The 27,930-nt window shown below is 37.9% G+C and overlaps 1 protein-coding gene across 4 annotated transcripts in view; it reads left to right on the top strand.

Moving 5' to 3' along the window:
- TANK (TRAF family member associated NFKB activator) overlaps positions 1-27,930 on the top strand; it is a 91,183-nt gene that overhangs the window by 33,195 nt on the left and 30,058 nt on the right. For 3 of the 4 annotated variants that reach the window (XM_062187300.1, XM_062187291.1, XM_062187308.1), the window contains exons 2-4: positions 4,036-4,183; positions 17,698-17,809; positions 18,961-19,079. In XM_062187300.1, coding sequence (XP_062043284.1) covers positions 4,085-4,183; positions 17,698-17,809; positions 18,961-19,079 — 330 coding nt within the window. In that variant the 5' untranslated portion in view covers positions 4,036-4,084. The remainder of the gene's footprint in view (positions 1-4,035; positions 4,184-17,697; positions 17,810-18,960; positions 19,080-27,930) is intronic. The other variant, XM_062187316.1, reaches the window with a different exon arrangement.

Consider the following 27,930-nt stretch of genomic DNA (forward strand, 5'->3'; position numbering starts at 1 on the left):
TGCCAGCGCTGTAGGCAGAGGATTAGCCTATTGAGCCTCAGCGCCGGCTTAAAATAAATCTTAAAAAATAAAAAAGTAAACTGGTAAAAGTGTTGCTGGCCTTAGATTAGGCAACAGTTTTTTAGATATGGCACCAAAACCACAAGCAACCAAAGAAAAAAAAAAATGGTCAATTAGACTTCATCAAAATTTAAAATGTATCAAAAAACACTATCTGAAAAGTGAGGGGTGAGTGTTTGGCCTAGCAGTTAAGATAACACTTGAGACACCCACATCACTTTTCAGAGCACCTAGGTTTGGATCTTGGCTCTATTCCTGATTCTAGCCTCTTGCTAATATGCACCCTGGAAGGCAGCAGGCAATGGCTCAAGTAGTGGGTCCTTGGCAGCCACATGGGAGACCTGGACAGAATTCCTGGCTCATGGTTTCAGCCTGGTTCAGACCTAACTGTTGGAGGTATTTGGGGGAGAAGACCATCAAATGGGAACGATCGATTGATCTCTCTCTTTCTCTCTCTCTCCCCGCCCCCTTGTAAAATAAATAAAAATAATAAAATTTTAAAAAGAAAGTGAAAAGACATCTAAAAATGGGAGAAATACAATGTAACCATCTTGATTTTGGAATAAAGAACTCTTACAATTTAACAACAAAAAGGCAAGCCAATTTAAAAAGTGGGCCAAAAAAAAAAAAAAAGAATTTGAATAGACATCTCTCCAAAGATATTTAAGTGACTAATAGGAACAAGGACAGATGCTTGACATCAGGAAGGAAATGCAAATCAAAACCACTGAGGAATGGATAAATAAAATATTGCATAACTGTACAATGAACTGTTATTCAGCCATAAAAATAACCTAATTGTTACATGTTGCAACATGGATAAACCTCAGAATTATTATGCTTTGTGAAATAAGCTAAACGTAAAGGCCATGTATTTTATGATACTGTTTACATGAAATATCAAAATGGGCAAATCCATAGGAAGAGAAAAGGGGTTAGTGGTTGCTAGGAAGAAGACAGAGGAGAAGAATTGGGAGTAACTTTTAATAGGCACAGTTTCTTTTGGAGGAGATCATAATGTTCTGGAATTAGACGATGGTGATGTGATGGTTTTATAGCATAGTGAGTGTATATATATATATATATATATATATTTTTTTTTTTTTTTGACAGGCAGAGTGGATAGTGAGAGAGAGAGACAGAGAGAAAGGTCTTCCTTTTTGCCATTGGTTCACCCTCCAATGGCCGCTGCGGCCGGCGCATCTTGCTGATCCGAAGCCAGGAGCCAGGTACTTCTCCTGGTCTCCTATGCGGGTGCAGGGCCCAAGCACTTGGGCCATCCTCCACTGCCTTCCCGGGCCATAGCAGAGAGCTGGCCTGGAAGAGGGGCAACCGGGATAGAATCCGGCGCCTCAACCGGGACTAGAACCTGGTGTGCCAGCACCGTAAGGTGGAGGATTAGCCTGTTAAGCCACGGCACCAGCCTGCATAGTGAGTATATTAATAAGTACTGTTGGGGCTGGCGCTGTGGCATAATGGGTGGGGCTACCACCTGCAGTGCCAGCATCTCATATGGGCATCAGTTCAAGTCCTGGCTGCTCCACTTCCAATCCAGCTCTCTACTAAGGCCTGGGAAAGCAGTAGAAGATGGCCCAAGTCCTTGAGCCCCTGCACCCACAAGGGAGATCTGGAAGAAGCTCCTGGGTCCTAGGGTTGGATTGGCACAGCTCCAGATGTTGCGGCAATCTGGGGAGTAAACCAGTGGATGGAAGACCTCTCTCTGTCTTCTCTCTCTCTACCTCTGCCTCTCTTTAACTCTGCCTTTCAAGTAAATAAATAAATCTTATTTTAAAAAAAAAAGTACTGTAGTAATGTGCCTTTTAAATGGTAGATGTTATTTTGTTTTATGAATTATATCTGAATTGAAAATGCTAAAATTTTTCTACAAAGCATTATGGGCCCAAAGATAAAATTTTTAAATGACAGTTTGGAAACCAATTATAAAAGATATCCAGGAAAGGAAATTGAGGGAGGGAAGTATGGTTATCTTCTTTGAATTCTACCTATGAAATACATGAGATCCATTCTCTTTACATTAATAATTTAAAAAATCATGGACAACAGAATTAAAAGATAAGTATTTTGGTGCAGAAATTTTGAAATTAGTGCATACAATTTCAAAAGTCTCATGAAAAATACATATTATGAAATGACTATGTGACTCTCAGTAAACTTGTTTTTTACAATAAATAAAGATGTCCCCAAAGTGAAAAAATTTGTACTTCTGTCTATTCTGTGGCTATTAGAGAATTAAGAAAAAGGTCCTGTGTTGTGGTTTATACAACTGGACAGAAAGAATGTCATTAGCTCTCTGCTTAGAGACAAGGAATGCAGTTAGAGATGTTATACAAACTGTGCTGATAAAACCCAATTACCTCCACTGAGCAAATCACCTGTAGTTCAGAAACAGCAGGGAAGTTGGGAAACTAATATGTAGTGGGGGTAGGACTAAAGGGATTTGATTTTTCTTTTTTTATATGCAATCCAACAACAGCTCTCCCTAGATTTTGTGCTAAAATAAGCATTTTCACACATTTTAATTGCTCTCCAATAACAACAGTGTGAACTCCAACCACAAACATTTATTATCTATTTAATTTTGCTCTAATTTCAGTGTAGCAAGAATTCACAGTTTAAGTGGGAGTAACTATCCATTTAGTAAAAGAAATCCCTTCTCACTTTGCTAGTCCTGTAGTATATGTCTATAATAAAGTATTAATAAAATGGCCTTTTATATTTCTCCATTTTTAGATTGCATTTATAGATTATTTTTCAAACTAGAATCTTTTGAACTGGAATATTAGTAAAGATACTTAAAAATTAAAGAAGTTAAGGTTTCATAATATTTCTGGATTTTAGATGAGACTCTTATGCCTTTAAAGTGCCTAATGCTATAGTGCTTGCAGTAAACCTTACATACAGGACCATCTTTAAGGTGCATTTTTAAAGGAGTGAATGTTCCAACATGGAAAGCAGTCCATACAGCAGACTCTTAGAATGACATTTGCTTTAAGTAGCACTCTGACCTCAGAATCAGCCCTTAAGGCATTCTGGTCTGGCTGGAAAGCTCAAGAGAGCATTTCAGGCATGGAAAGCCAAGACACTGTAGCAAAAAATGTCCTACATGAAGGATCTCAGTGGATGAGACCCCAGTGGAAAGAAGTGGTCATCAAAGAAGGATGTACTTTTCTCTGAAGGGAGGACAGAACTTCTACTTGGCTTATGGCCGTGTCCAAACACTGAGAGAATTTGTAGACTCAAAAAGATTCCATAGCCTAGGCAGCTTATGTCAAGGGACTCGGGTGATCACTGACATCATATATAAGATTTTTAATTGCTAAATTGTTAAATTAACAGCAGGAGTCACTGTGCACTAACTTCCCATGCAGGACCTATGTCCTCAAAGAGTTGTATTATTAGTTAATAGTAAAACTTCTCAAAGACTTACTTTGTTTTAGTGTATTAAGTGGAGGATATTCTTATTTCTCTTAAACTATAATTATGTTTAAATGCTCCCAAAAAAAATGTATCATTCTTGGGTTTATCTTTAAAGTTAATTAAGTTTCTAAAAAAAAAAAAATGCTTAAAACAAAAAAGTGAAATCAACTTCAAGGTACAATGACTCTGAACAGCCTTGGTCTTGACTGTTGAGGAACAGTTTTTTTCATACAATTTGTTGAACTCTTTATTTAGTATGGAGTTAATCTTCTGTGTATAAAGTTCATTGAAAATAGATCTTAGTAAAATATAAGACTGAGAATAGAAGAGGGAGGAGGAAGAGGGATGGGAGTGTGGGTGGGAGGGTGAGTACAGTGGGAAGAATCACTATGTTCCTAAAGTTGTATTTATGAAATACATGAAGTTTGTATTCCTTAAATAAAAGGTTTCTTTGGGGAAAAATCCTTAAATAAAAAAGTATGCATTTTTAAAGTGCAATTAATATAACTTAACTAAATTGTTCTGATTACTTTACAGACCTGTCATTTACTCCATCATTTATAGTGATGCTACAGGACACAGAGGAATGGATAAAAACATTGGTGAGCAACTCAATAAGGCATATGAAGCCTTCAGACAGGCATGCATGGATAGAGATAATGCAGTAAGAGAACTACAGCAAAAGGTGTGTAATTCTGGTTTTGAATGTTTTTCTGTGGAATTTGAGTGCCTTTTGCAGTTGAAAAATGTCACATTAGTAGAAACTGTTATATGCAACAATTATATATAATTATATACATAATACAAAACATATATAACTGTTATAATTATTAATTGTAACTATTAGAATTCAATGATATATTTATTAGTGGATGAAATTTGATGTTTTTATTATCTTTTGAAAAAATATCATGACTCTGGGGAGTATTGATTTGATGGCTTCATGTTAAGGTGATTATGTTTAGGCAAGATGAAGAATGTTGCCTTCTCTAAATAATTTTTTTTTTTTTTAATTTTTTGACAGGCAGAGTGGACAGTGAGAGAGAGAGAGACAGAGAGAAAGGTCTTCCTTTTGCCGTTGGTCCACCCTCCAATGGCCGCCGTGACCAGCGCGCTGCAACCAGCGCACCGCGCTGATCCGAAGCCAGGAGCCAGGTGCTTCTCCTGGTCTCCCATGGGGTGCAGGGCCCAAGGACTTGGGCCATCCTCCACTGCACTCACTGGCCACAGCAGAGAGCTGGCCTGGAAGAGGGGCAACCGGGACAGAATCCGGCGCCCGAACCGGGACTAGAACCCGGTGTGCCAGAGCCGCAGTAGAGGATTAGCCTATTGAGCCGCAGCACCGGCTCTAAATAATTTTTGATATCAGTGTTTACTTTGCATATAAAGAGGGAATCATTATTAAGAACAATCAGTTTGATAACTGAAAGAAGTATTATTATCTCAACTAGATTGGATTTTAAATTTTTTTTTTACTTGGTATTTGGCTAGTAGAAAGTGTGTGGAAATATTAAAACAATCTAGAACTCAATTTGTTATTAACATATAATAACTCTTCCATTCTTTATGACAGTTAGACTATTTCAGTGAAATCTTTGACTTAATAAAAAGTTTCAGCTTCTAAAAAATTTCTCTGTACTCCTAAAATTTCCGTTTAGTACTTTGTTTTTTATAAAAACTTTATTTTATTTATTTGAAATGCAGAGTTACAGAGAGAGATCTTCCATCTGCTGGTTTACTCCTCAAATCGCCTCAACAGCCAATGCTGGTCCAGGCCAAAGCCAGGAACCAGGAGCTTCATCCAGGTCTCCCACATGGGTACAAGGGCCCAAGGACTTGGGCCATCTTCTGCCATTTTCTCAGGTGCATTAGCAGGGAGCTGGATCAGAAGTGGAGCATCTGGGACTCAAACTGGCGCCTTTTTGGTATGCAAGCACTGTAGGTGGCAGCTTAACACTGTTACACTACGATGCTGGCCTCTTATTTAGTACTTTCAATTTCAAAGGAAAATAAAATAGAAGAAAGGTATATCAAGGCAAAAATTATTTAACATGGTAATTCCTAAGCACATATCGGTTATTTATCAATGATACGGTTTTCATTGATCTGCAGCAAAAAGAAAAGTGGGACTGGCATCATAATGTAGTGGGTTAAGCTGCCGCCTGTGATGCCAGCATCCCATATGGGCACTGATTTGAGACCTGGCTGCTCCACTTCTTATCCAGGTCCCTGCTACTGTACCTGGAAAAGGAGCAGAGGATGGCCCAAGTGTTTGGGCTCCTGCACCCATGTGAGAGGCCCGGAAGAAGCTCCTGACTCTTAGCTTTAGATCGCCCCAGCTCCAACTGTTGCAGCCATTTGGGGAGTGAACCAGTAGATGGAAGATTCTCTCTCTCTGCTTCTCAGATAAGTAAGTAAATCTTAAAATAAATAATTAAACCGGCTGGCGCCGTGGCTTAACAGGCTAATCCTCCGCCTTGCGGCACCGGCACACCGGGTTCTAGTCCCGGTTGGGGTGCCGGATTCTATCCCGGTTGCCCCTCTTCCAGGCCAGCTCTCTGCTATGGCCTGGGAAGGCAGTGGAGGATGGCCCAAGTGCTTGGGCCCTGCACCCGCATGGGAGACCAGGAGAAGCACCTGGCTCCTGGCTTCGGATCAGCGAGATGCGCCGGCCGCGGCGGCCATTGGAGGGTGAACCAACGGCAGAAAGGAAGACCTTTCTCTCTGTCTCTCTCTCTCTCTCTCGCTATCCACTCTGCCTGTCAAAAAAAGAAAAGAAAAGAAAATAAAATAAAAATAAATAAATAAATAATTAAACCTTTTTTAAAAAATGAGAGAAGTAATATAATGAACTTGTTGTAATGCCAGATTTATTCCATTTAAAATTTTTTCCTCTATTCTGACATTATGTTTCATGTTTCCAAGTTGTCAGAATTTTTTCAACATACACTTTCATGAAATGATGATAATAGGGTTATTTCCTTATGTAATGTCATTTCTTAATATTTCAGAAGTCCCAATTCCATCTACACATTCTGTAATTCTGTACGACTCATAGGGCTCATCATATAGTCATAGTCATAGCTAATATTTATTATAGCAAAAGGTAAAGATGAAAAGCCAGATTATTTATATAAAAAAAGCATCAGAAGGAGTCTAAAGGAATACATGTTCAGTCTTCCTATGTTCTTTCCCTCCGACTTCAAAAATTATCACGTGTGCCATGCATAGGAAACTGTATTTGAAATGCAGAGTTCAGCAGGTTTTAGGTTTTTTTATTGAGGCACTCTGTGTTCTAGGAAAGTAGGAAGTAGAATTAGGGAGGAGGAGTATTCAGATTTTCTTAGGTTAAATCAGAAACAGAAATTTGTCTTAACTCCTGTTGTTGTACTGATCTATGGTAAACAACTAAAGGCTCTGCTGATTTAGCCCTTCATTTGCCATGGAAGAAGCCTTTGCTCACATTCACACATACCCCAAAGAAGGAAAAGGGAATTTTTCTTAATGTACTTATTTTTCAAAGTTGATGCCTTCAAGTGTTCAATAGTAAAGAAAAATGCATACTATATTTCCCTATTTGTTAAAATCAAAATATCCTGGTAGTTTTTTTTTAAGGAATAATTTAATGAGTACCTGCCATATACTGGGCCCTTGATGAGATTTTGAGAATACTGAAGTAAACAAAACATAATTTATACCCTAAAGGAACTTTCAGAAGTTCAGATAAATAATACACCAATAAAATAGTTACTCTGTAATTAAAAAGAAGAAAATAATTATCGTCCTAAAGTTATAATAGAGGTCATTTCAGGGTAGTACAAAAGCACAGAGAAGAGGTATCTAATTCAGTCTGAGAATCAAGTCATAAGCTTAATATGAGTCAACAGTTATGTTAAGATTAGGAAGAGTTTGGTAACCTGGGGAAGAAGGATCCTGGAAGCAGAGTGTATAAAAAACTCACTTGGCCCCTGCACCCGCATGGGAGACCAGGAGAAGCGCCTGGCTCCTGGCTTTAGATTGGCGTGGTGCGCCGGCCGCAGCGGCCATTGTGGGGTGAACCAACAGAAAAGGAAGACCTTTCTCTATGTCTCTCTCTCGCTGTCCACTCTGCCTGTCCAAAAAAAAAAAAAAAAAAGTGAGCAAATAGTACATTCCACATATCACAACATGATCCTGTGGCTCCAATGTCCTGTGACAGGACATTTCAGGAAAATAAACTGTAGAGGTAGATTATGCTAAGTATGTCTAAGTAATTTGTAGTATATTCACTTAGAAGTTAGTGAAGAGGTAGGTGTTTGCCTAGTAGCTTAGATGTCCATGTCCCATATCAGACTCTCTGAGTTCAATTCCCAGCTCTGGCTTCTGACTCCATCTTCTTGCTAATGCATACCGTGGGAGGCAGTGGGGATGGCTCAGATAATTGGGTTCTTGTCACACATGTAGGGCACATGGATTGAGTTCCCAGTTTCCAGCTTTGACCTGTCCCTATTCCTGGCCATTGCAAGCATTTTGGCAAAGATTGGCAAATGGGAGCTCTTTGTCCCTCATATAAAGAAAGAAAAATTTAATTAAAATTTTTTTAAGTTACTGAAGGATTAATATGTGCTTTAGAAAAGTCTTTCTGACAGTGGAATAGAGTTAGATAGGATGCAGAACAATATGCAATTCAACACACATATTTAATGCCAACCAATGTTCTAAGAGTAAGGCATATCAAAATAAGTGACAATTATCCAGTTCATCTTATGTACTTTACTATATACTGATATAAAATTATACATAAAGTGAACTTTCATTGTAAGATATGTTAATATACACATATACTAAATATGTTTATATTATCCTTCAAATATTAAAGAATTACTGTTATTTTGAACGATCAAAATGAGGGCCTAAATTAAGCATTAGGGATGAGTTAAGGAAGAGATCTAAGATATATTTAGGAAATAAGTAAGAAAACAGGTGGTACCTGAATACAAGCTCTTCTGAGGTGGTGGCATAGACTCTAAGATGATACTCAGTGATCTAGAATAGATGACTGAATTGATGGTGCCTGAAACCAAGAATGGAAAAGAAAATGCAGAATTAGAGATGGGGAAATAAGCTACATAATTAGATTTTAGTTAACAGGTATAGTTACCTGAGGAAATACAGATGAAAACATTCCGTGGATAGTTGTAAATATGAAAACAGTTCTGAACTGGAGATTATAGGTGTGGGAATGATGGATTTTGTTGTAGCTTTAAATGTGGATAGCATTTCCCAGATAGTGTAAGTTGAAGGAAAATTTGAAGGACAGAAGGGAAAGAGGATAAGAGAAAGAGAAGAAGCCCAACTGATTGGTTCGTGGAGATTCAAAACATAAGTTAACCAGTTGAGAAGCATAGGAAGAGAAACCTGGAGAATACCAGTATTAGAGACTAGCCATAAGGGCCGGCTTTATGGCATAGCAGTTTAAGCTGCTATCTGAGATGACAGCACATCCTATTATGGATGCTGGTTTGTGTCCCAGCTGCTCCACTTCTAATCCAGCTCCCTGCTAATGAACCTGGAAAAGTAACAGAGAACAGCCCATGTGTGTGGGCCCCTGCACCCATGTGAAATGGGAGACCTGGAGGAATTTCCTGGCTTTGGCTGACCCAGCCCCAGCCATTACGGCTATTTGGGTAATGAACCAGCAGATAAAAGATCTCTTTCTCTCTGTCCCTCTTTCTCTCTGCAACTTTGCCTTTTAAATAATGACTAAATTAAAAAAAAAAAAAAAGACTAGGCATAAAGGGGGGAACCATTAAGGAGACAAATGAAAACCACTCTTAAATGTAGGAAACAAATTAGAGAATGATGGCATAGGAAGCCATTAAGAGTTTCAAGAAAGATGCAGTGGGGCCATCACTGTGGCATAGTGGGTTGAAGCCTTGACCTGCAGTGCCAGCATCCCATATGGGTGCCAGTTCGAGACTTGGATGCTCCGCTTCCCATCCAGCTTCCTGCTAATGTGCCTGGGAAAGCAGTGATAGATAGATATATACAATACTTTTTCTTTGTCCATTTATGTTGTTATAACAAAATATTTTTGACCAGGTAACTTATAAATAATAGAAATTTCTTTCTCATGGTTCTGGAGATTGGGGAGTCCAAGATTAAGGCACCAAAAGGTTTGCTATCTGGGGTGGGCTGCTTCCGAGTCCTGTTGTGCATCCTGTGGTAGAGATGAACATTGTATCTTCATATGGCAGGAGAGATGCAAAAAAGATGAAACTCTGTGTGTGAAGTCTTATAAAGGCCAGAATTCTATGCACAGAGGAGGAATCATTGTGACTTTATCACCTCTTAAATGACTCTACCTCTTAATACTACTACAGTGAGGATTAAAATTCCAACATGAATTTTGGAGAGTATATATATTCAAACCATAGCATTCTGCCCCTGCTCTCCCAAAATCCTTGTCCTCCTTACATGTAAAGTAGATGAGATTTATGTATGTTACATATATTCATTCTGTACCAAAAGTCTTAATTCATTGCAGTCTCAACTTTAAAATGTGATTCCAGAGTCTCATCTAAATATCATCTGAATCAGATATGAATGAGACTTAAGGTACATTTCTTCCCACAGAAAATTCCTCTCCAGTTGTGAACCTCTCAATAAGTCAAGTGTTTTTAAAATACATTGGTGAGAGGTGGGCATTCCTAAAAGGCAATCTGTAGAAGTGAAATTGATTTGAGAAGCAATGACTTGAGCAGCCCTTGTCTCGACTGTTGAGGAACAGTTGTGTTGTTCATGGTTTTTTCGTGTGTGCAAATTGTTGAACTCTTTACTTAGCATAGAGTTTGTCTGCTGTGTATAAAGTTAATTAAAAATGGATCTTAGTGGAGAATGGGACTGGGGATGGAGAAGGGAGGTAGAGGAGGGCTGGGAGAGTGGATGGGAAGGTGGGTATGGGTACAACTCTATTCCTAGAGTTGTACTTGTGAAATGCATGAAGTTTGTGTTCCTTAAATAAAAGGTGTCTTTGGGGGAGGGGTCAGGAGAAGATGCTGTTTGGGACACCCACATCACATATTGAAGTGCCCCACTCTGCTTCCCATTCCAGCTTTCTGCTAATGTGCACCCTGAAGATTGTGCCCTCAAATCTCTGGGTGACTCCACACCCACAGCTTTGCTAGCTACATTTGTTCTATGGTAGAGTTGTATGCCTTTGGCTCTTGAGGCTGTAGTTGTGCACTGGTGACTACCATTCTGGGGTCCCAGTGGTCCTGCTACCACTCCACTAGGCATTGCCCTTGTAAGAGCTCTCTATGGGGGCCGGTGTTGTGGCACAGCAGGTTAAGCGACCACCCCCAAAACTAGTATCCCATATGGGTGCCAGTTCATATCCTGACTTCTCCACTTCTGATCCAGGTCCCTGCTCTTATGCCTGGGAAGTCAGCAGATGGCCCAAGTTCTTGGACCCCTGCCACTCATGTGAGAGACCTGGATGGAGTTCCAGGCTCCTGGCTTCAGTCTGAACCCACCCTGGCCATTGTGGCCATTTAGAGAGTGAATCAATGGATAGAAGTGCACTCTTGCTGTCTCTCCTCCTTCCCTGTCCTTCTCTTTCTATAATTCTGCCTTGCAAATAAATCTTATAAAAATAAAAGTGCTTTCTGTGGTACCCCTAACTCCACACCTCTGCTGAGAATTTCTTAGTGGGGATGCCCCAGGGGTGTTCAACTCCATAGTCCACTAGGCATTGCCCTTATGGGATATCTCTGTGGTAACTCAGCTTCCATGGCTATGCATACTGTTACACCTGTCTTGCTCATTATTAAAGGAAAGGAGCTGACATTTGCAAAGAGCTTATTGTGTGACAGTTATTTTATAAATGCTATCTACTTTGATCCTTCAGGTAGATATTTTTATGTCAAAGAAAAAGCTCAGAGGTATTTAAGACTAAAACACACAATTATGAAAGAAAGTTTGTCATAGCGTACTATTTTGTATGTTGATAAATTAGTGGCAGCACTGTCACCTAATAGTAGGTAATCAGATTATCTGATCTATCAAATTACAGATCTTCTGTATAAGTCTTGGCATCTGAAGGGTAGTGGTGTGTGGGACTTATAATCCAGTAGACAAAAGGGTTAAAGAAAACACTGTGTAAATGAAGGTCTATGATCTACATTTTTTTTAAAACTTACAATTGAAGTTGATGCTTAGTTTACTAAATTTTCAATATGGACTTTTAATTGGATTGTGTCTAAATTAATTAGTTTGTGTCCAAAGTGCTATGTATTTGGATAATTAATATTTAATTATCTTTCTTCATGAACTGTGGAACTCCCTATTGAGAGCATTTGTGGTAGCCAAGCAAATGCTTTGATAAAGTTTCCATTCTCTTTGCTAATCTCGGAACAGTTTGAAAGATTTTTAAATTGAGACTTTTTAAAATATATTCATCATACATTAAATTCCTTAATAAATCATTAGAGGAAAGCAATGATATTTTTTCAGAATATCAGAATATTGAGTTTAGTTCTTGAGGTTGAGAAGAAATAATATTTGGCATATTTGGAATATTATAAATGACTTAAAGACACTTTAACTTTTTCTCCTATATCAAAAATTTGTACCTTGGCAAATATGAAAAATGAGAATATTCTATGTCAGCAATAGGAAAAATTCAATTTGTAGAAGTCTATTTTAATATTTATGAAACTCATGAAAATTTGAACAGCTGTATGTCCAAAATTGCAAGGGAACATGCTGTTTTAGACTTGAAGTGGAAGGATTGAAATTTTGTCTTATTAAAAGGGAAATTCTTAATATAAGCTTTTTGTTTTATTTATGATAAGTGAGCAATCACTTCTAATAAATGGACAACCACTTATAATAAATGAAAATGTGTACTGTATTTCATCACCATTGTTTAAGATTTGCTTTTGAACAGTAAGTGAGAATATAAAGTGCCTTATGGCACAAGTACCTTACTACCTGTTTACCTCTTTACATGCTGGTAGACCACTTGTTTTGCTAGTCTTTGGAATTGGAAGGAGTGTCAAATACACAGAAGCCAGAGTCATCATAGCCAGATGGTGTTTGATGCAGATGGATGGTTAGTTGTCATGCAGATCTCCTAGTTGGTAACTTGTTGCTGCCATCTGACTCAAAGAATCATTCACACACACTGGCTGTCAAAAGCATCTTCTCTTCTGTCTGTTTTAGCTGTCATGTCTGTGCTCTGTACAGAAGTGTTGACAAGACATTGCTGTTGTACATTTTCAATGTGGTTGTTAGTGATTTTTCTGTTTTGTGGGGTCTTTGATAGTGCTGGAATGCACTTGCTTTATGATTGTATTTTTTTTTACAACACAAAATGCTGTGCCTTCAACAATTATCTTTTAAAAGGCCTTTTTAGGTTATATGATTATTCAGATCTGTTCAGTGAGCAAAAAGCATTTGTAAAAAGAAAGAAAAAAATGTTTCAATGAGTTCCCAAACATAGCAAATAGACTGATTTCAATTGGTTATTTCTCAATTTGATATAATATCTTCTGGACTTTCCTTTTCATAGCCTGTGGTCAAAATCTTTGCACTATTTTCTGAGTATGTTTTTCCTCTTTTCAAACTGCTACTTTTTTTTCTTCTAACATTATAAGTTAATTCCTTTTTGTTTTCAGAAGAATCTTCAAATGTGTTTCTTTTGTATCCATTTTCTCTAACTTACTTTTGCTTTGTCTCACATACTTACTTTGTTTCCATTATTTTTTTTTTTGTTTTTCCTATCAAAATATAAGCAAAGCCATTTCTCTTTCCCTCAGGTCACTTCTGAAGGCATATCTATTTCTGTTATTTTTTTTAACAACTTAATTAGCTTATTTACCCAGCTAATAATTAATGAGCATCTCAAAATGTGCCAGGTACTCTGATACTCTGGAGCTATCTGGAAGAAATAGTCTCTGCCCTAGAGGAGTTCATAGTCTGGAGGGAAATTGAGTACAGACAATTAGACTAGAATACTACAACTGCTATAATGTAAGTTATATGAAAAGTGAAGTAGGAGGGCTGGCGCTGTGGCTCACTTGGCTAATCCTCTGCCTGTGGTGCTGGCATCCCATATGGGCACCGGGTTCTAGTACCTCCTGCTCCTCTTCCAGTCCAGCTCTCCGCTGTGGCCTGGGAAGGCAGTGGAGGATGGCCCAAGTGCTTGGGCGCCTGCACCCACGTGGGAGACCAGGAGGAAGCACCTGGCTCCTAGCATCGAATCAGCGCAGCGCCAGTCGTGGCGGCCATTTTGGGGGGTGAACCAACGGAAGGAAGACCTTTCTCTCTGTCTCTCTCACTGTCTAACTCTGTCAAATAAATAAATAAATAAAATGTCCAGTAGGAAAACATGGACCATGGTTATTTTTTCCATTGCTAGGCGTCTAGAGTATCAAGGTTTTTTGTTTTTTGTTTTCTGTTATTACAGAATTATTACAGAATTTGCCTGAGCTTTGTAATGCTAAGTGATTTAAGAAATAGTACAAATGTTTGGGGCTGGCATTATGGCATAGTGGGTAAAGCCACCACTGGCACTCTGTAGGGGTGCCAATTTGAGTCCTGGCTGTTCACTTCCAATCCAGCTCCCTGCTAATACTCCTGGGAAAGCAGCTGAAGATGACCCAAATACTTGGGCCCTGTCCCGACATGGGAGACCTGGAAATAGCTCCTCGCTACTGGCTTCATACTGACCTAGCCATACATTTGCAGCCATTTGGGGAGTGAGCCAGCAGATAGATCTCTCTCTCTCTCTCTCTGTCTCTCTAACTCTCCTTTCAAATAAATAAATAAATCTTTAAAAAAAAAAAAAACAAATAGCTATTGATTTATTCTCAGCTATTGTATAATTTTTACATTATTCATTTAGCATACTAGATTATGTGTAAATGTGCTAACGTAAGTTTTTAAGCCAGAGAGAAGATGAAAATTAACTGGCAGAAGCTCTCTGAATTTGTTCCAAAAGAAAATGAGTGACCATTTTGTTTTTTCATTAAAGCGGAAGGGGGAAAAACCCAGAGTAAATGAACAATGAACTGCGGCTTAAATACTTACGTATTTATTCTAGGCTTGTCTCTGACTTGTGAAGTTTTTATGTTAGTTACATAATCTCTAGACAGTGGAATATATGTGACTGCCAATATATGTTGAAAAGAATAGGCAATTAGTGGTTGATGTTTGTGAAGAACTTTTAAATTCTTTCAAGAAATTTCTAGGGCTGGCACCGCAGCTCAGTAGGCTAATCCTCCGCCTTGCGGCACCGGCACACCGGGTTCTAGTCCCGGTCGGGGCAGCAGATTCTGTCCCGGTTGCCCCTCTTCCAGGCCAGCTCTCTGCTGTGGCCAGTGAGTGCAGTGGAGGATGGCCCAAGTACTTGGGCCCTGCACCCCATGGGAGACCAGGAGAAGCACCTGGCTCCTGCCATCGGATCAGCGCGGTGCACCGGCTACAGCGCGCCGGCCACGGCGGCCATTGGAGGGTGAACCAACGGCAAAGGAAGACCTTTCCCTCTGTCTCTCTCTCTCTCTTTCTCTCTCACTGTCCACTCTGCCTGTCAAAAAGAAAGAAAGAAAGAAAGAAAGAAAGAAAGAAAGAAAGAAAGAAGAAGAAATTTCTAAATAAAGTACAGAACTAGATTGACAAGGCTAACATGCTTACTGATTTTTCAACCCTGGTGGCTTTGCATAGCCCAAGTAAATCTAAGGTATTAAGAATTTACTTTTGAGGCTGGCTCTGTGACATAATAGTAGGTTAAGCATCTGCCTGCAGTGCAGGCATCCCATGTGGGTGCTGGTTCAAGTCCTAGCTGCTCCACTTCCAATCAAGCTCCCTGCTGATGGTCTGGAAAAGCAGTAGAAGATGATGCAAGTGCTTGGACCCCTGCACCCACATGGGAGACCCAGGAGAAGCTCTTGGCTCCAGATTGGCCCAGCCCAGGTGGTTGCGCCATTTGGGGAGTGAACCATCAGATAGAAGACCTCTCCCTATCTGTAACTATGCCTCTCAAGCAAATAAATAAATCTTTGGGAAAAAAAAATTGCTATAGGTCTTTGGATCCTTCCTTCAGTCGACTTACCTGTTCTTTCTAGGGGCTTGCATGTGAATTTATGTAAAAATACGATGTCTTTAGTCCAGACTTGAGTTATCTAATAATCAGTTCTGAGACTCATAATCATTAGACAAATGGTCCAGACAGACTCACAAGATTCATTATTCACAATTAATAGATTTTACTTGGATTCTTTACTTCCTTTTTTTCCAGTAAGCATTTACTGAACATCTGTGTATAAGTTGCTTTGCAGAATTATATGGGGGATATCAAGTTATGTAAGACTGACCTCAGGCAACGTGCAAAAACCACACACCACTCGAGTTATTTACCAGCCTTTGTCATTTGTACATTTTGAAGTATACCACTCATAAAAACTCACCTTTTATTTGGGTAAATGTGTTAGTTTGCTGTAATTTCTTAGGTTGAATTTTTATTTGAGAATCTAGGAATAGCTGAAATTTTAAAGAATTTTTAATTTAAAGAGTTGGCCAACACCATGGCTCACTAGGCTAATCCTCTGCCTGTGGCGCCGGCACTCTGGGTTCTAGTCCCGGTTGGGGCACCGGTTCTGTCCCAGTTGCTCCTCTTCCAGTCCAGCTCTCTGCTGTGGCCTGGGAAGGCAGTGGAGGATGGCCCAAGTGCTTGGGCCCTGCACCCACATGGGAGACCAGGAAGAAGCACCGGGCTACTGGCTTCGGATCGGTGCAGCGTGCCAGCCGTAGTGGCCATTTTGGGGGGTGAACCAACGGAAGGAAGACCTTTTTCTCTGTCTCTCTCTCTCTCACTGTCTAACTCTGTCAAAAAAAAAAAATTTAAAGAGTTTTAAACCATTAATTTCAAAAGATTTAAATATTTTTAAAAATCTATAAGTTTATTAGTCTTTGAAAATAATATAGCTTCTTGCTTTTGAACTTTTATTAAAAGTCATTTAAATCAGATAACCTAGTTTCTACTGAAGGACAATCTGAGATCATTAGAACTTCTTTACAATTTAGTCATTTATTTGTTTGCTCCTCCAGGTATAGAAATTAGTAGGCTGTTCTCTTTTTGGTGATATATTTTTAAGATTTTACCAATTTGCTAATTGTGATACAACATTTTCATATTTACTTGAAGATTTGCAACATGTGTATGCATTAATACAAATTCATGTGCCTTCTACTTCTTAATTCTCACAGCCAGTGCAATAAAATAGCAAAATGAGTGGTCAAAAATAAAAGTAAAATTAAGATATTTAATATGTACTCTAAAGATTTTTTTTTAAAGATTTTATTTATTTATTTGAGAGGTAGAGTTACAAACAGTGAGAGGAAGAGACAGAGAGAAAGGTCTTCATCCGCTGGTTCACTCCCCAGATGGCCGCAATGGCTGGAACTACGCCGATCCGAAGCCAGGAGCCGGGTACTTTTTCCTGGTCTTCCATACAGGTGTAGGGGCCCAAGCACTTGGGCCATTTTCTGCTGCTTTCTCAGGCCACAGCAGAGAGCTGGATTGGATGAGGAACAGCCGGGACTAGAACCGGCGCCCATATGGGATGCCGGCGCCGCAGGCAGAGGATTAACCTACTGCGCCACGGTGCCGGCCCCATCTAAAGATTAACTGTTGTGTTCTCTTCTGAAAACTTTGAAGTTTCTGGTCAATATAATTTTATAGCTTGTCTCTTGCATTTTTATAGTGTCTTATTTATAACTACTTGCTGTGTGGGTTTATATCTAAAGGGAAATTCAGAAATATATTTATCTGAAAACTTAGTTTTTAAAGTTAGTATGTGTTTTTATAGAATAATTCTAATATAATACCTATTTTATTAATTAAGGATATTATTTTATTGAGGATTAAATTCCAAACTACAATTTTCATTCTTTTTGAATGACCAAGAAATCAATGTCAAAACTCAGAAATTTCTTTAAATAATGTAATCTTCTTAAAATTTTACAGTGCTTTAAGTACTTTTGACCCCTGATATCTGTAATGATTACAAATAGATTTTTAGAGTCAGTTTATAGCTTGTGAATAAATAATACCTGGGAAATGACAATATAGGCAACTTCTGTCTATGATTAGTAGTAGACAGTAAATGTATGTTAATGTATGTCAGTAAAAATCAGGCTAACTGGTTTTTATATCAGCAGACTGAGAACTATGAGCAGAGAATACGTGAGCAACAGGAACAGCTGTCAGTTCAACAAGCTATTATTGACAAGCTAAAATCACAGTTACTTCTTGTGAATTCCAATCGAGGTATGTTCATGTTAATTTTTTATATATTTCTTAAATCCATTGGAAAAAAAGAAAGGTGGAAGTTGAGCTTTTCTGTTTTATTCTTTAATCGTTTTTCAGTAGTTCTGATATTATAATAACTGTAGTGCAGTTATATGTTTATTCAAATTCACACTTGCAGAATATGGGAAAATGACTCTCACATACAAGTAAGTTGATAAAACTTCCTAAAAGGCAACTTGCCAGTGAACAGCAAAGGCTTTTAAAAACGTTTGTGCCTTTTGAATAAAAAAAAAAAAATCAGGTCCTATGAATATATTGAAAAGTACTCTGAAATATATATGCAAGGATGTGCATCAGTATAATTTATAATAATTAAAGGCTCGAAACAAATAACAGCTGAGTAATAGTGATCCATATGAACAACTATGTAGCCAAGAAAAGTGATGGTAATAGATGTTTACTTACTAACAAGAAATATGTTCATGATATGTAGCAAACAAAGCAAGATACAAAAATAAACAATGTTATTTCATCTGTGCAGAAGAAAATATTCTTGTGTGAATTTATATGCTTAGGAAAGGAAAAAGTCCAGGAATAATTTATAAGTAGAAAAATCATGGGTAGTTTTATTTTTTATTTTTATTTTTTGGCATGTCTACATTTCAAATTTTCTTACAGTGAGCAGGGAGTAGTTATATAAATAAATATCTTAAAAAATGCATAACTGAAAATGAAACTTATGTAAAACTTTAATTGTTGCTGATGATAACAAGTCTATGTGAGTACTTCATAAAGATTGTCAAGAAATAGAATGAAAAGATAAGTTAATTATGCTGCAAAAGTTTTGAAATCCATGCATTATTTGTTATAGTACACATTTTCTATGAACTTTTTGAAATGCCTTGTGTATTTCTTGTTCTGTAAATCCTAGGTATTTTACTCGCTGCTGACTTTGGCAAGATTAGGAGTTTGTGTGTTTAGTGGAAAGTAAAAAACCTAAACAGACAAGTTGTCAAAGTAACTATATCTAAAACAGTTTTTTTTAATTCACAGCTTGAAGTCTGTTCTTTTAAAATTGTGGTTTTGAGTTTGTATAATTTTTACTTTTCCAGGTGTTACCAAAAATATGAATTTCCTATTGATGTCCAAGAGGTTTTTTTGTCTTGCAGATGACAGTTATGGCTACCTTCCCCTACTTGAACACAGTGAAATAAAGAAGAATAATTTGACTTTTGATCAGACACATGATAAAGTGAAATCAGGAGTACTGAGAGAAAAACAATCAAAGGTAGACTGCACTGCCAAGTTTATTTCCTAAAAGTAATAAGAAATGACAGAGAGACTGGTGCTGTGGCACAGCGGGTTAAAGCCCCAGCCTGCAGTACCAGCATCCCATATTGGCACCAGTGCAAGTCCCGGCTGCTCCATTTCCAATTTAGCTCTCTGCTAATGTACCTGGAAAAGCAGTAGAAGATGGCCCAAGTGTTTGGGCCCCTGTACCCATGTGGGAGACCCTGAAGAAGCTCCTGGCTCCAGATCAGCTCATCTCTGGCCATTGAGGCCATTTGAGGAATGAACAAGCAGATGGAAGACCTCTCTCTCCCTCTCTCTCTCTCTCTCTCTGTCTCTACTTCTCTCTGTAACTCTGTCTTTCAAATAAATAAAAATAAATCTTAAAAAAAAAATGATAGAAGTAGGATCCACAGACTTCCTGAGTTACTTAGTACTGTGTCACAATTTTGGTGAGTGTAGACAAGATTCTTCTCAATCCTAACACAAATTCTGCAAAAAAGTAGTATTCAAATGCTGCTGGGTGATACATTTTTTTTAAGATTTATTTTAATTATTTGAAAGACAGTTATAGAGAGAGGTAGAGACAGAGAGGTCTTCTACCTGCTGGTTCACTCCCCAGATGACTTCAATGACCAGATCTGCGCCAATCCGAAGCCAGGAGCCAGGAGCTTCTTCCAGGTCTCCCACGTGGGTGCAGGGGCCCAAGGACTTGGGCCATCTTGTCCTGTTTTCCCAGGCCATAGCAGAGAGCTGGATCAGAAGCAGAGCAGCCAGGACTAGAACTGGCACCTATATGGGATGTTGGCACTTCAGGCCAGGGCTTTAACCTGCTGTGCCACAGCACTGGCACCTGATAGATGATACATTCTTCCTCATTTTATTTTCCTGGATGATCTACTTAGTACTGAAATTCTAAACCTGAATTTTTATAGGCAAACAAATTACTTCCATGTTCCTAAATAGAATAAAAACTATTTCCAAGTAAAACATCAATATCATATTTACTAGTATTCTTTTTTCGTATCATGAGCATTTAACAAAAAAATAAAAGATTAAGTTAAGGAAGACAATAGGACACAGATGATCCTAGGTTAGAAAATAGCTTTCTACTTTTTCTTTAAAAGTTGTGCTTAATTTTTTTTAAAAAGGAGGAGAAAAAAAAAAAACCTCACAATCCTAAGCAAAATTTTTTATTGAAGCAACATAGAAATTTTACATATAAGCAAGAAGACATAATACAAAAATTTTCACACTTCTTTTGCTAGAAAGAACCTAAAAATCCATCAATAGCACAATAGGACATCTTTAGAATTAGAAAAATAAAATTTTTATATATTAACTAGGCCTAGATTTCAAAAGCAACATAGAGTAAAAAAGTGAAAATTATAAATTATAGTCTCATTTATGTAATTTATAATGCACAACAATATTAGTATTTTTGAAAACAGATATTATTATAAAATAACAAAAAATGCATGGGAAGCATGTATATATTTTTTTTTAAATAAAAAGGTTTTTTTATTTGAATGGTAGAGTTAATAGACAGAAAGAGGGTGAGATAGAGACAAAGGTCTTCCATTTGCAGGTTTACTCCCCAAATAGCTGCAATGGCCAGAGCTGAGCTGATCTGTAGCCAAGAAGCCAGGAACTTCTTCCAGATCTCTCACCAGGGTGCAGGGGCCCAAGCACTTAGGCCGTCTTCGACTACTTTGCCAAGCCATAAACAGACAGATGGATCGGAAGAGGGGCGCCTGGGACACCGGGCACCACAGGTAGAGGCTTAGCCTACTATACCGCAGCACTAGCCTCCAGAAGCATGTATATCTTTAGAAATTGATCACCTCCAAAGTTGGGGAGAGAGGAGACTATGATATCTTGAAAGAGAATGAAGACTTCATTTTTCTATACAAACGTGTAAATGAAGATAATCTAAAACAAATATGGCAAAATGTTAAAGCACTTGTTAAATTAGGAACCTGATTTCTGGGTGTATAGATGTTCACTAGGTTGTTCTCCATGTTTTCCTAAGTCACTGAAATTTCCTAGATTTAAAAGTTTTTAAATGAGATATGTTGAATTTTAGTGGGATTATACATCTTTTGAATAAAATAAGAAGAAATAAGAACTCATAATATCAACAAGACCAATTTAGTCGAGTACTCTATCTTTCCTTCTAAATGGGAGGTTTTTTTTAGCTTTGCTTGTCACTTACTGATTCCACAACTAAGACTGTCTTAACTTGTTACTATTTCACACAAATCTGAGAATCCAGTTTTCAGAGCTGTTTCTATATGTAAAAATTTTAGAATGAAAAGTTCTTGGTAGTATTCCTCAATTTATATTTTTAAATTTGAACTCCTTATTCATTTTAATCATTCTGTTATCTTCATTCCAGTTTTACTTTACTTTCCATTTGTCTAAAATGCTGATAAGCAAATACAAGAAACCATAGCACTGGAATATGTTTAGGTTTATCTTGCAGAAAAGTAGATTCAGAAACAATGATTATGATATTTGCAGTACAGTTTTGTTATTAGACTGATTATAGTACATTATAAAATCTCTGAATTTAGTACATAAGTAGCCAATATAACCATTTTTCCTCTGTCAAGGACTTTATTTATATATTTATTAAAGATTTACTTATTTATATGAAAGGCAGAGTTACAGAGAAGGAGAGAGGTAGAAGTAGAGAGAGAAAAGTCTTCTATCCTCTGGTTCACCCCACAAATGACCACAATGGCCAGAGCTGGGCCAAACCAAAACCAGGAGCCAGGAGCTTTATCTGGGTCTCCCATGTGAGTTCAGGGGCCAAGGAATTGGGCCATTTTCTGCTACTTTCCCAGGCAGGTTAGCAGGGAGCTGGATAGGAAGTGGAGCAGCTGGGACTTGAACTGGTGCTCATATGGGATGCCATTGCAGCAGGCATCAGCTTAACCTGCTATGCCATAGCATTGGCCCCTGTCAAGGACTTTAGATGCTATTATTTACCATTAATTTTAATAATCAGAATTCATATAAAGTTCTTATATTACATTTATAGATTTTATTTAAAGATAATGGGCTGTCTCCAGTACAAATTATATTGAAGGTATCTTTGAAAACAACCTTGGTTAAAACAAAAAAGAGATAATGTAAAAAGCTCTAAGATATATATTTTATTTTAAATTTAAGTTAATAATTTGTAAATTTTAGAATTTTTTGTTTTTTTGGTTTTTTGTTTTGTTTTGTTTTGTTTTGTTTTTTGACAGGCAGAGTGGACAGTGAGAGAGACAGAGAGAAAGGTCTTCCTTTTTGCCATTGGTTCACCCTCCAATGGCCGCTGCGGCCGGCGCATCATGCTGATCCGAAGCCAGGAGCCAGGTGCTTCTCCTGGTCTCCCATGCGGGTGCAGGGCTCAAGCACTTGGGCCGTCCTCCACTGCCTTCCCGGGCCACAGCAGAGAGCTGGCCTGGAAGAGGGGCAACCGGGATAGAATCCGGTGCCCCAACCGGGACTAGAATCTGGTATGCCGGCACCGCAAGGTAGAGGATTAGCCTGTTAAGCCACGGCGCCAGCCTAGAGTTTATTTTTCAAAATCCTTTTTTAAAATGTTTGTTTTAATTTTATGTGTATTTTATGTATAAAATAGGTATGTGTATACCTGGGCTGAAATTAAGTTTAAGTAGCAGAAATAATGTTAAAATAGCTTATTTTTGAAGAATTGATAATGTTGCATCAATTATAACTATATTTGTAGAAAGACAATACAAAGAAAAACCCCAAATAATGAATAAAGCTCTGACTAATAAATTTAAAAATTTAGTGAGTTTTCCTGATTATTTTTATGAATATAGGAAAAGTTTGTGATGGCCACATTTTTAATATTCTCAGTAGCTTATTAGCTTAATATCCTATACTGTAACTATTTAGTAAAAATAAAAATTAACTTTCTTATATTTGAGCTTTCTCTTTTTTATCTATTTCTAGCAAAATTGCCAGTGAACACTAATGTATAGGTAAAAGAGAAGAGAAAATATATTCTAAAATAATGGATAATTTAGATTCATTATGGTTGAGAGATAGTTGTATATTCAGCATAAAAAAATTGGGCCTAATTTGAATGACATACTGGCCAATCAAGCAGTGATTCTGGCTTTTGCAGTGAAATTTACTGAATTATAATTAAATTCACTTTTAGCTAATGCAAATGAAATCCTTTTTTTAAAGAATGTTATTAGTTTTTTTCCAAAATGAAAACAGCATATTCTATTGGTTGGAATTTTGTGAAAGTATACACCCACGTGCATGAGAACTAGAAAGCACTGTAGAGAAATGGTTAAGGTAATGAGTTTTTTCCCTACTTGTAATATATTTTAATATTATTAGTCCTCAGAAAAAATAATCTATTTCTAGAAATAACACTCCTGTTGACCTAGCTTCTGTGATGAATTAGTAAGTTAATAGAAATGCTGTAAACCAGTAACAGAAGGAAGCTACTACTAACCACCCACAGTCCTTTCCTCCTACTGTTTGGTGAGTGGTTTGAGGATTTGTTTTCATTAGACTATTTGTTTTATTTAAGATCTTGTTAGGATATTTGAGAGAGGAAAGACTCATGGACATTTTGGCAAACAGCAACTGTGCCTGCCTTGGAAAATGAAATATAGATTGGAGGAAAGAGGGATATGTGAAGGGGAAAGAGCCCCTTTTGTTAACACAAAATTTATGGTTCATCCTATGTTTTATTCTACACAAAGAACATGTAAGCATCCTTTGATTTCTCAAGAGAAATAAATGTTAGGACAACACAACCTGAATCATTAGATAGATGACCTTTAGCCCGCTACATATAGAGAAAGAATACTCAGTATAATGGACAACCTGAATCTCATTTTTGGTACACCACAGCAATTTGCATAATCATTTGTAAATATGTATTTACTATGTTTAGCAAGTTACTCCAGACTGACCCTAAAACTTAAGAGCTCAAATAACCAATATTTATAATCTCAGTTTCTGTGTGTCAGAAATTCTAAAATGACTTGGTTGAGTAATTCTAGCTCAGGATCTCACATGTTTTTGAAGTCAGGACATGGGCAAGGACTGAAGTTATCTGAAGATTTAACTGTGTGACTAGAAGATCTGCTTCTGAGATGGCTCACTTGTGTGACTGTTAGCAAGAGGCCAGTGATCACATTATTCTGCTCAAGAGAAGTGAGTCACTAACTCTCCAGGGGCAAAGAATGAAACACCACCTCTTGAAGATTTTTGTAGGTATATTCAAATTCGAACATGAATATAGACTTTCCAAAGAATAATAGCTGAGCAGCACCTAGACAACCAAGAAACTGTTAGATGTTGTGGCTAATTATTTTTATAAACAATTTTAAAAATTAAAAGTAGTTTTAGATAAGAAATCAAATAACAAAAAATGCACACACTTTTTTTTAATGTCTGTTTATTTTCATCTACTTGGAAGGCAGAGCAATAAAAAGAGAGACAGATCTTATATCCACTGTTTCACTCCCCAAATGTCTGCAACAGCCTGAGCTGGGCCATACTGAAGCCAGGAGCTTGAAACTCCATCCGGGTTTCCCATGTGGGTGGCAAGGGCCCAAGGACTTGAGCCAAAATCTGCTGCCTTCTGGGATGTATTAGCAAGAAGCTGGGTTGGAAGTAGAATAGCCAGGACTCAAACTGCCACTTCAATATGGGATGCACATATCCCAAGTGGCAGCTTAAGCCACTGCACCACAGGTACAACCCTGAACACACTTATTCATGAAAACACTAATCAACTCGTTTGCAGGGTACCATTCCATGATAGCACTTACTATTTAAGTAACAAATTTTGTATTTAATGTAACTATAAATTGTGATTGTTTAATTCACTTTATTTTTTTTAAGATTTATTTATTTGAAAGAGTTACAGATAGGCAGAGAAAGTGAGAGATCTTCCATCCGCTGGTTCACTCCCCAAATGGCCTCAACAGCCGAAGATGAGTCATTCCAAAGCCAGGAGCCAGGAGCTTCTTCCAGGTCTCCCATGTGGGTACAGGGACCTGAGGACTTGGGTCATCCTCCACTGCTTTCCCAGCTGCATTAGCAGGAAGCCGGATGGGAAGTGGAGCAGATGGGACTCGAACCGGCACCCATATTGGATGCTAGCACTGCAGGCCAGGGCTTTAAGCCGCTGCACCCACAGTGTAGGCCCTAATTCTCATATTAAAAAACCAGGATTGTAATGTGCTGTAGCACTTTTATAATATAAGAAATGATATTTTTATAATATTTGCTTCTGAGAGATAGTTCAGTTGTCAAATTATATTAGGTGTCTAGGCGTTGACCAAAATTGTTAGCCCTATTCTTTCTAGTCTACTTTTTGTTTCTGTTGAAAGTTACACTAAATCCTAAAGTGTTTGATGGAAGGAAATCTATGGAGAACAATAGTAGAGAACACATCAAAGAATTTGGTGATATTGGTACATTTTTTTTTCTTCATTCACTCAGTAATTCTGAATTCCTCCAGTCTATCTGCCAACTACTGGAGAGCAAAGATACTGGCTCTGTCTTCTGGTATAAAATCGTAACATTAAAACTGCCACTATTTACTGTTGTAAAGCTGTTTCATATTCTATACTTGGAAAAGTGAGGTAAACATAGTATGAAGTTTTTTGAACTTTTTAGCCATATACAGAAGAGGTCATGTGTTCTTGTGTTCAAACAGCTGATTTTATGCTTTATTTCTAATTTTCTGTATATGTTTCTAATTCATTATACATAATTTTTTAAGATTTATTTACTTATTTATTTGAAAGGCAGAGTTAGAGAGACAGACAGCGAAAGAGACAGTGAGAGAGCGCTTTCTTCCATTGTTTCACTCCTAAAATGGCCACAACAGCTGGAGCTTAACCAATCCGAAGCCAAGAGCCAGAAGCTTCTTCCGTGTCTCCCTCGTAGGAGACCTCGTAGGTGTAGGGACCCAAGCACTTGGGCCATATTCCACTACTTTGCCAAGTGCATTAGAAGGAAGCTGGATTGGAAGTGGAGCAGCCAGGACTCAAACCAGTGCCCATATGGAATGCAGGCACTGCCAATGGGCAGCTTTACTCCCTACACCACAGTTCCAGTCCCTGTGCTTCTTATTTTTTTCATTTGAGTTCATCAAAAGCTTAAAAATATGAATACGGTTGTTACTGAAAGATGCCAGCTCAACAGTTCGCCAATTTCTAATGTAGCTATCCTTGCAATCACATTAGTATATATAGTAGCTTTAAGGATCAAGAAGGATTTTGTAGATTTGGAATAGTGACATAATAATGTAACTGTGGAACTGCCGTCAGTGCTAACTAACATCAAGGAAATAAGATGTGCCATACCTGGCAATTACAAATAAATATAGAAGCTCTAACGTGTTTGAAGAAAGCTAATGTCTACAAATTCACTTTTCAGTCACTTAAACAAGAAGTATTTATTGAACGTTGTCTATTTGCCTAGCAATGCTAGTCACTGACAGAAAAAGAAGAGTAAAACTTTAGTTCCTTTTAAGGAACTAAGGTCTGGTTGGGGAAATAAAGATTTGGAGACCCAAAGCAATTGGCAAGAATTATGAAACAATATGAAGTCCTAGTTATATGACAAAGTGAAATCCTAATTGCAATATTATGGCACACATTAAACATAGAGTACCTTATCTTAAAAATGAAAATTCCCAGTGAGCTAAAATAGGCTTAGGCAGAGGCTCAAAAGTTTAGTTCAAGTAAGGAAAAGAAGAAAGTTCTAATCTGCCCATGTAAACTTAAACTTGTCTGCAAGATTTGTAATGGAAAAAGATAATTTTTAGAAACAAAAATTATTCCAGGCCACTTTGGAGAACATTATGTAAACTGGAAGTTAAAACTAGGGGGTGAGGGGAGGCATTTTGTTTGCTTTATTTTTTTTTTAAATGATTTATTGGGAGCCAGGCATGTAAAGCCACTGCCTGTGATGCCAGTATTCCATATTGGTACCAGTTTGTGTTTCAGCTATTCCACTTCTGATCCAGCTCCCTGTTAATGGCCTGGGAATAGCAGCAGAAGATGGCCCAAGTGCTTGGGCCACTGCAACCCATGTGGGAGACCTGGATGAAGCTCCCAGTTCTTGCTTCAGCCTGGCCCAGCCCTGACCATTATGACCATCTAGGGAGTGAACCAGCAAATGGAAGATCCATTCTCTCTCTTTCTTTTTCTCTTTCTCTCTGCATCTCTGTAACTCTGACAGAGAGACATGTTCCATCTACTAGTTCACTATCCAAATGCAAGATTTTAATTGAAAAAGAATAATTTTTTGAGAGCAAAAATTATTCCAGGCTACTTGGGAGAATATAATATAAACTGAAAGCTTAAACTGGGTGGGAAGGGTAGAGTTACAGAGAGGGGTCTCATAGTTTCTCTTAATACTCAAGATTTTTTTTGTTGTTTTTACAACTGTCTTAAACTATATCAATTTGTTAAGTTGCTGTGGCTTGGTTGCTGATAACTGTTGAGCCAGTACCTTTTCTGTATACATTGTAAAAGCTTAAAAATAAAATATAGTGTACAAGTATGTAATAAATATGTTTTTCATCATTTGAACAAAGGTTAAAATTTAGGACTTTAGTCAAAATATTTGCTACCAAGTGATTTCTTCTTTCTTTTCTTAAAGATTTATTTTATTAATTTGAAAGACAGAGTTACAGAGAGAGGTAGAGACAGAGAGAGAGGTCTTCCACCACTGGTTCACTCCCCAGATGGCCGCAACGGCTGGAGCTGCACCAGTCTGAAGCCAGGAGCCAGGAACTTCTTCCAAGTCTCCCACATGGGTGCAGGGGGCCCAAGGCCTTAGGC

This window comes from Lepus europaeus, chromosome 1 (assembly GCF_033115175.1).
Source record: "Lepus europaeus isolate LE1 chromosome 1, mLepTim1.pri, whole genome shotgun sequence".
Taxonomy (NCBI): Eukaryota; Metazoa; Chordata; class Mammalia; order Lagomorpha; family Leporidae; genus Lepus; species Lepus europaeus.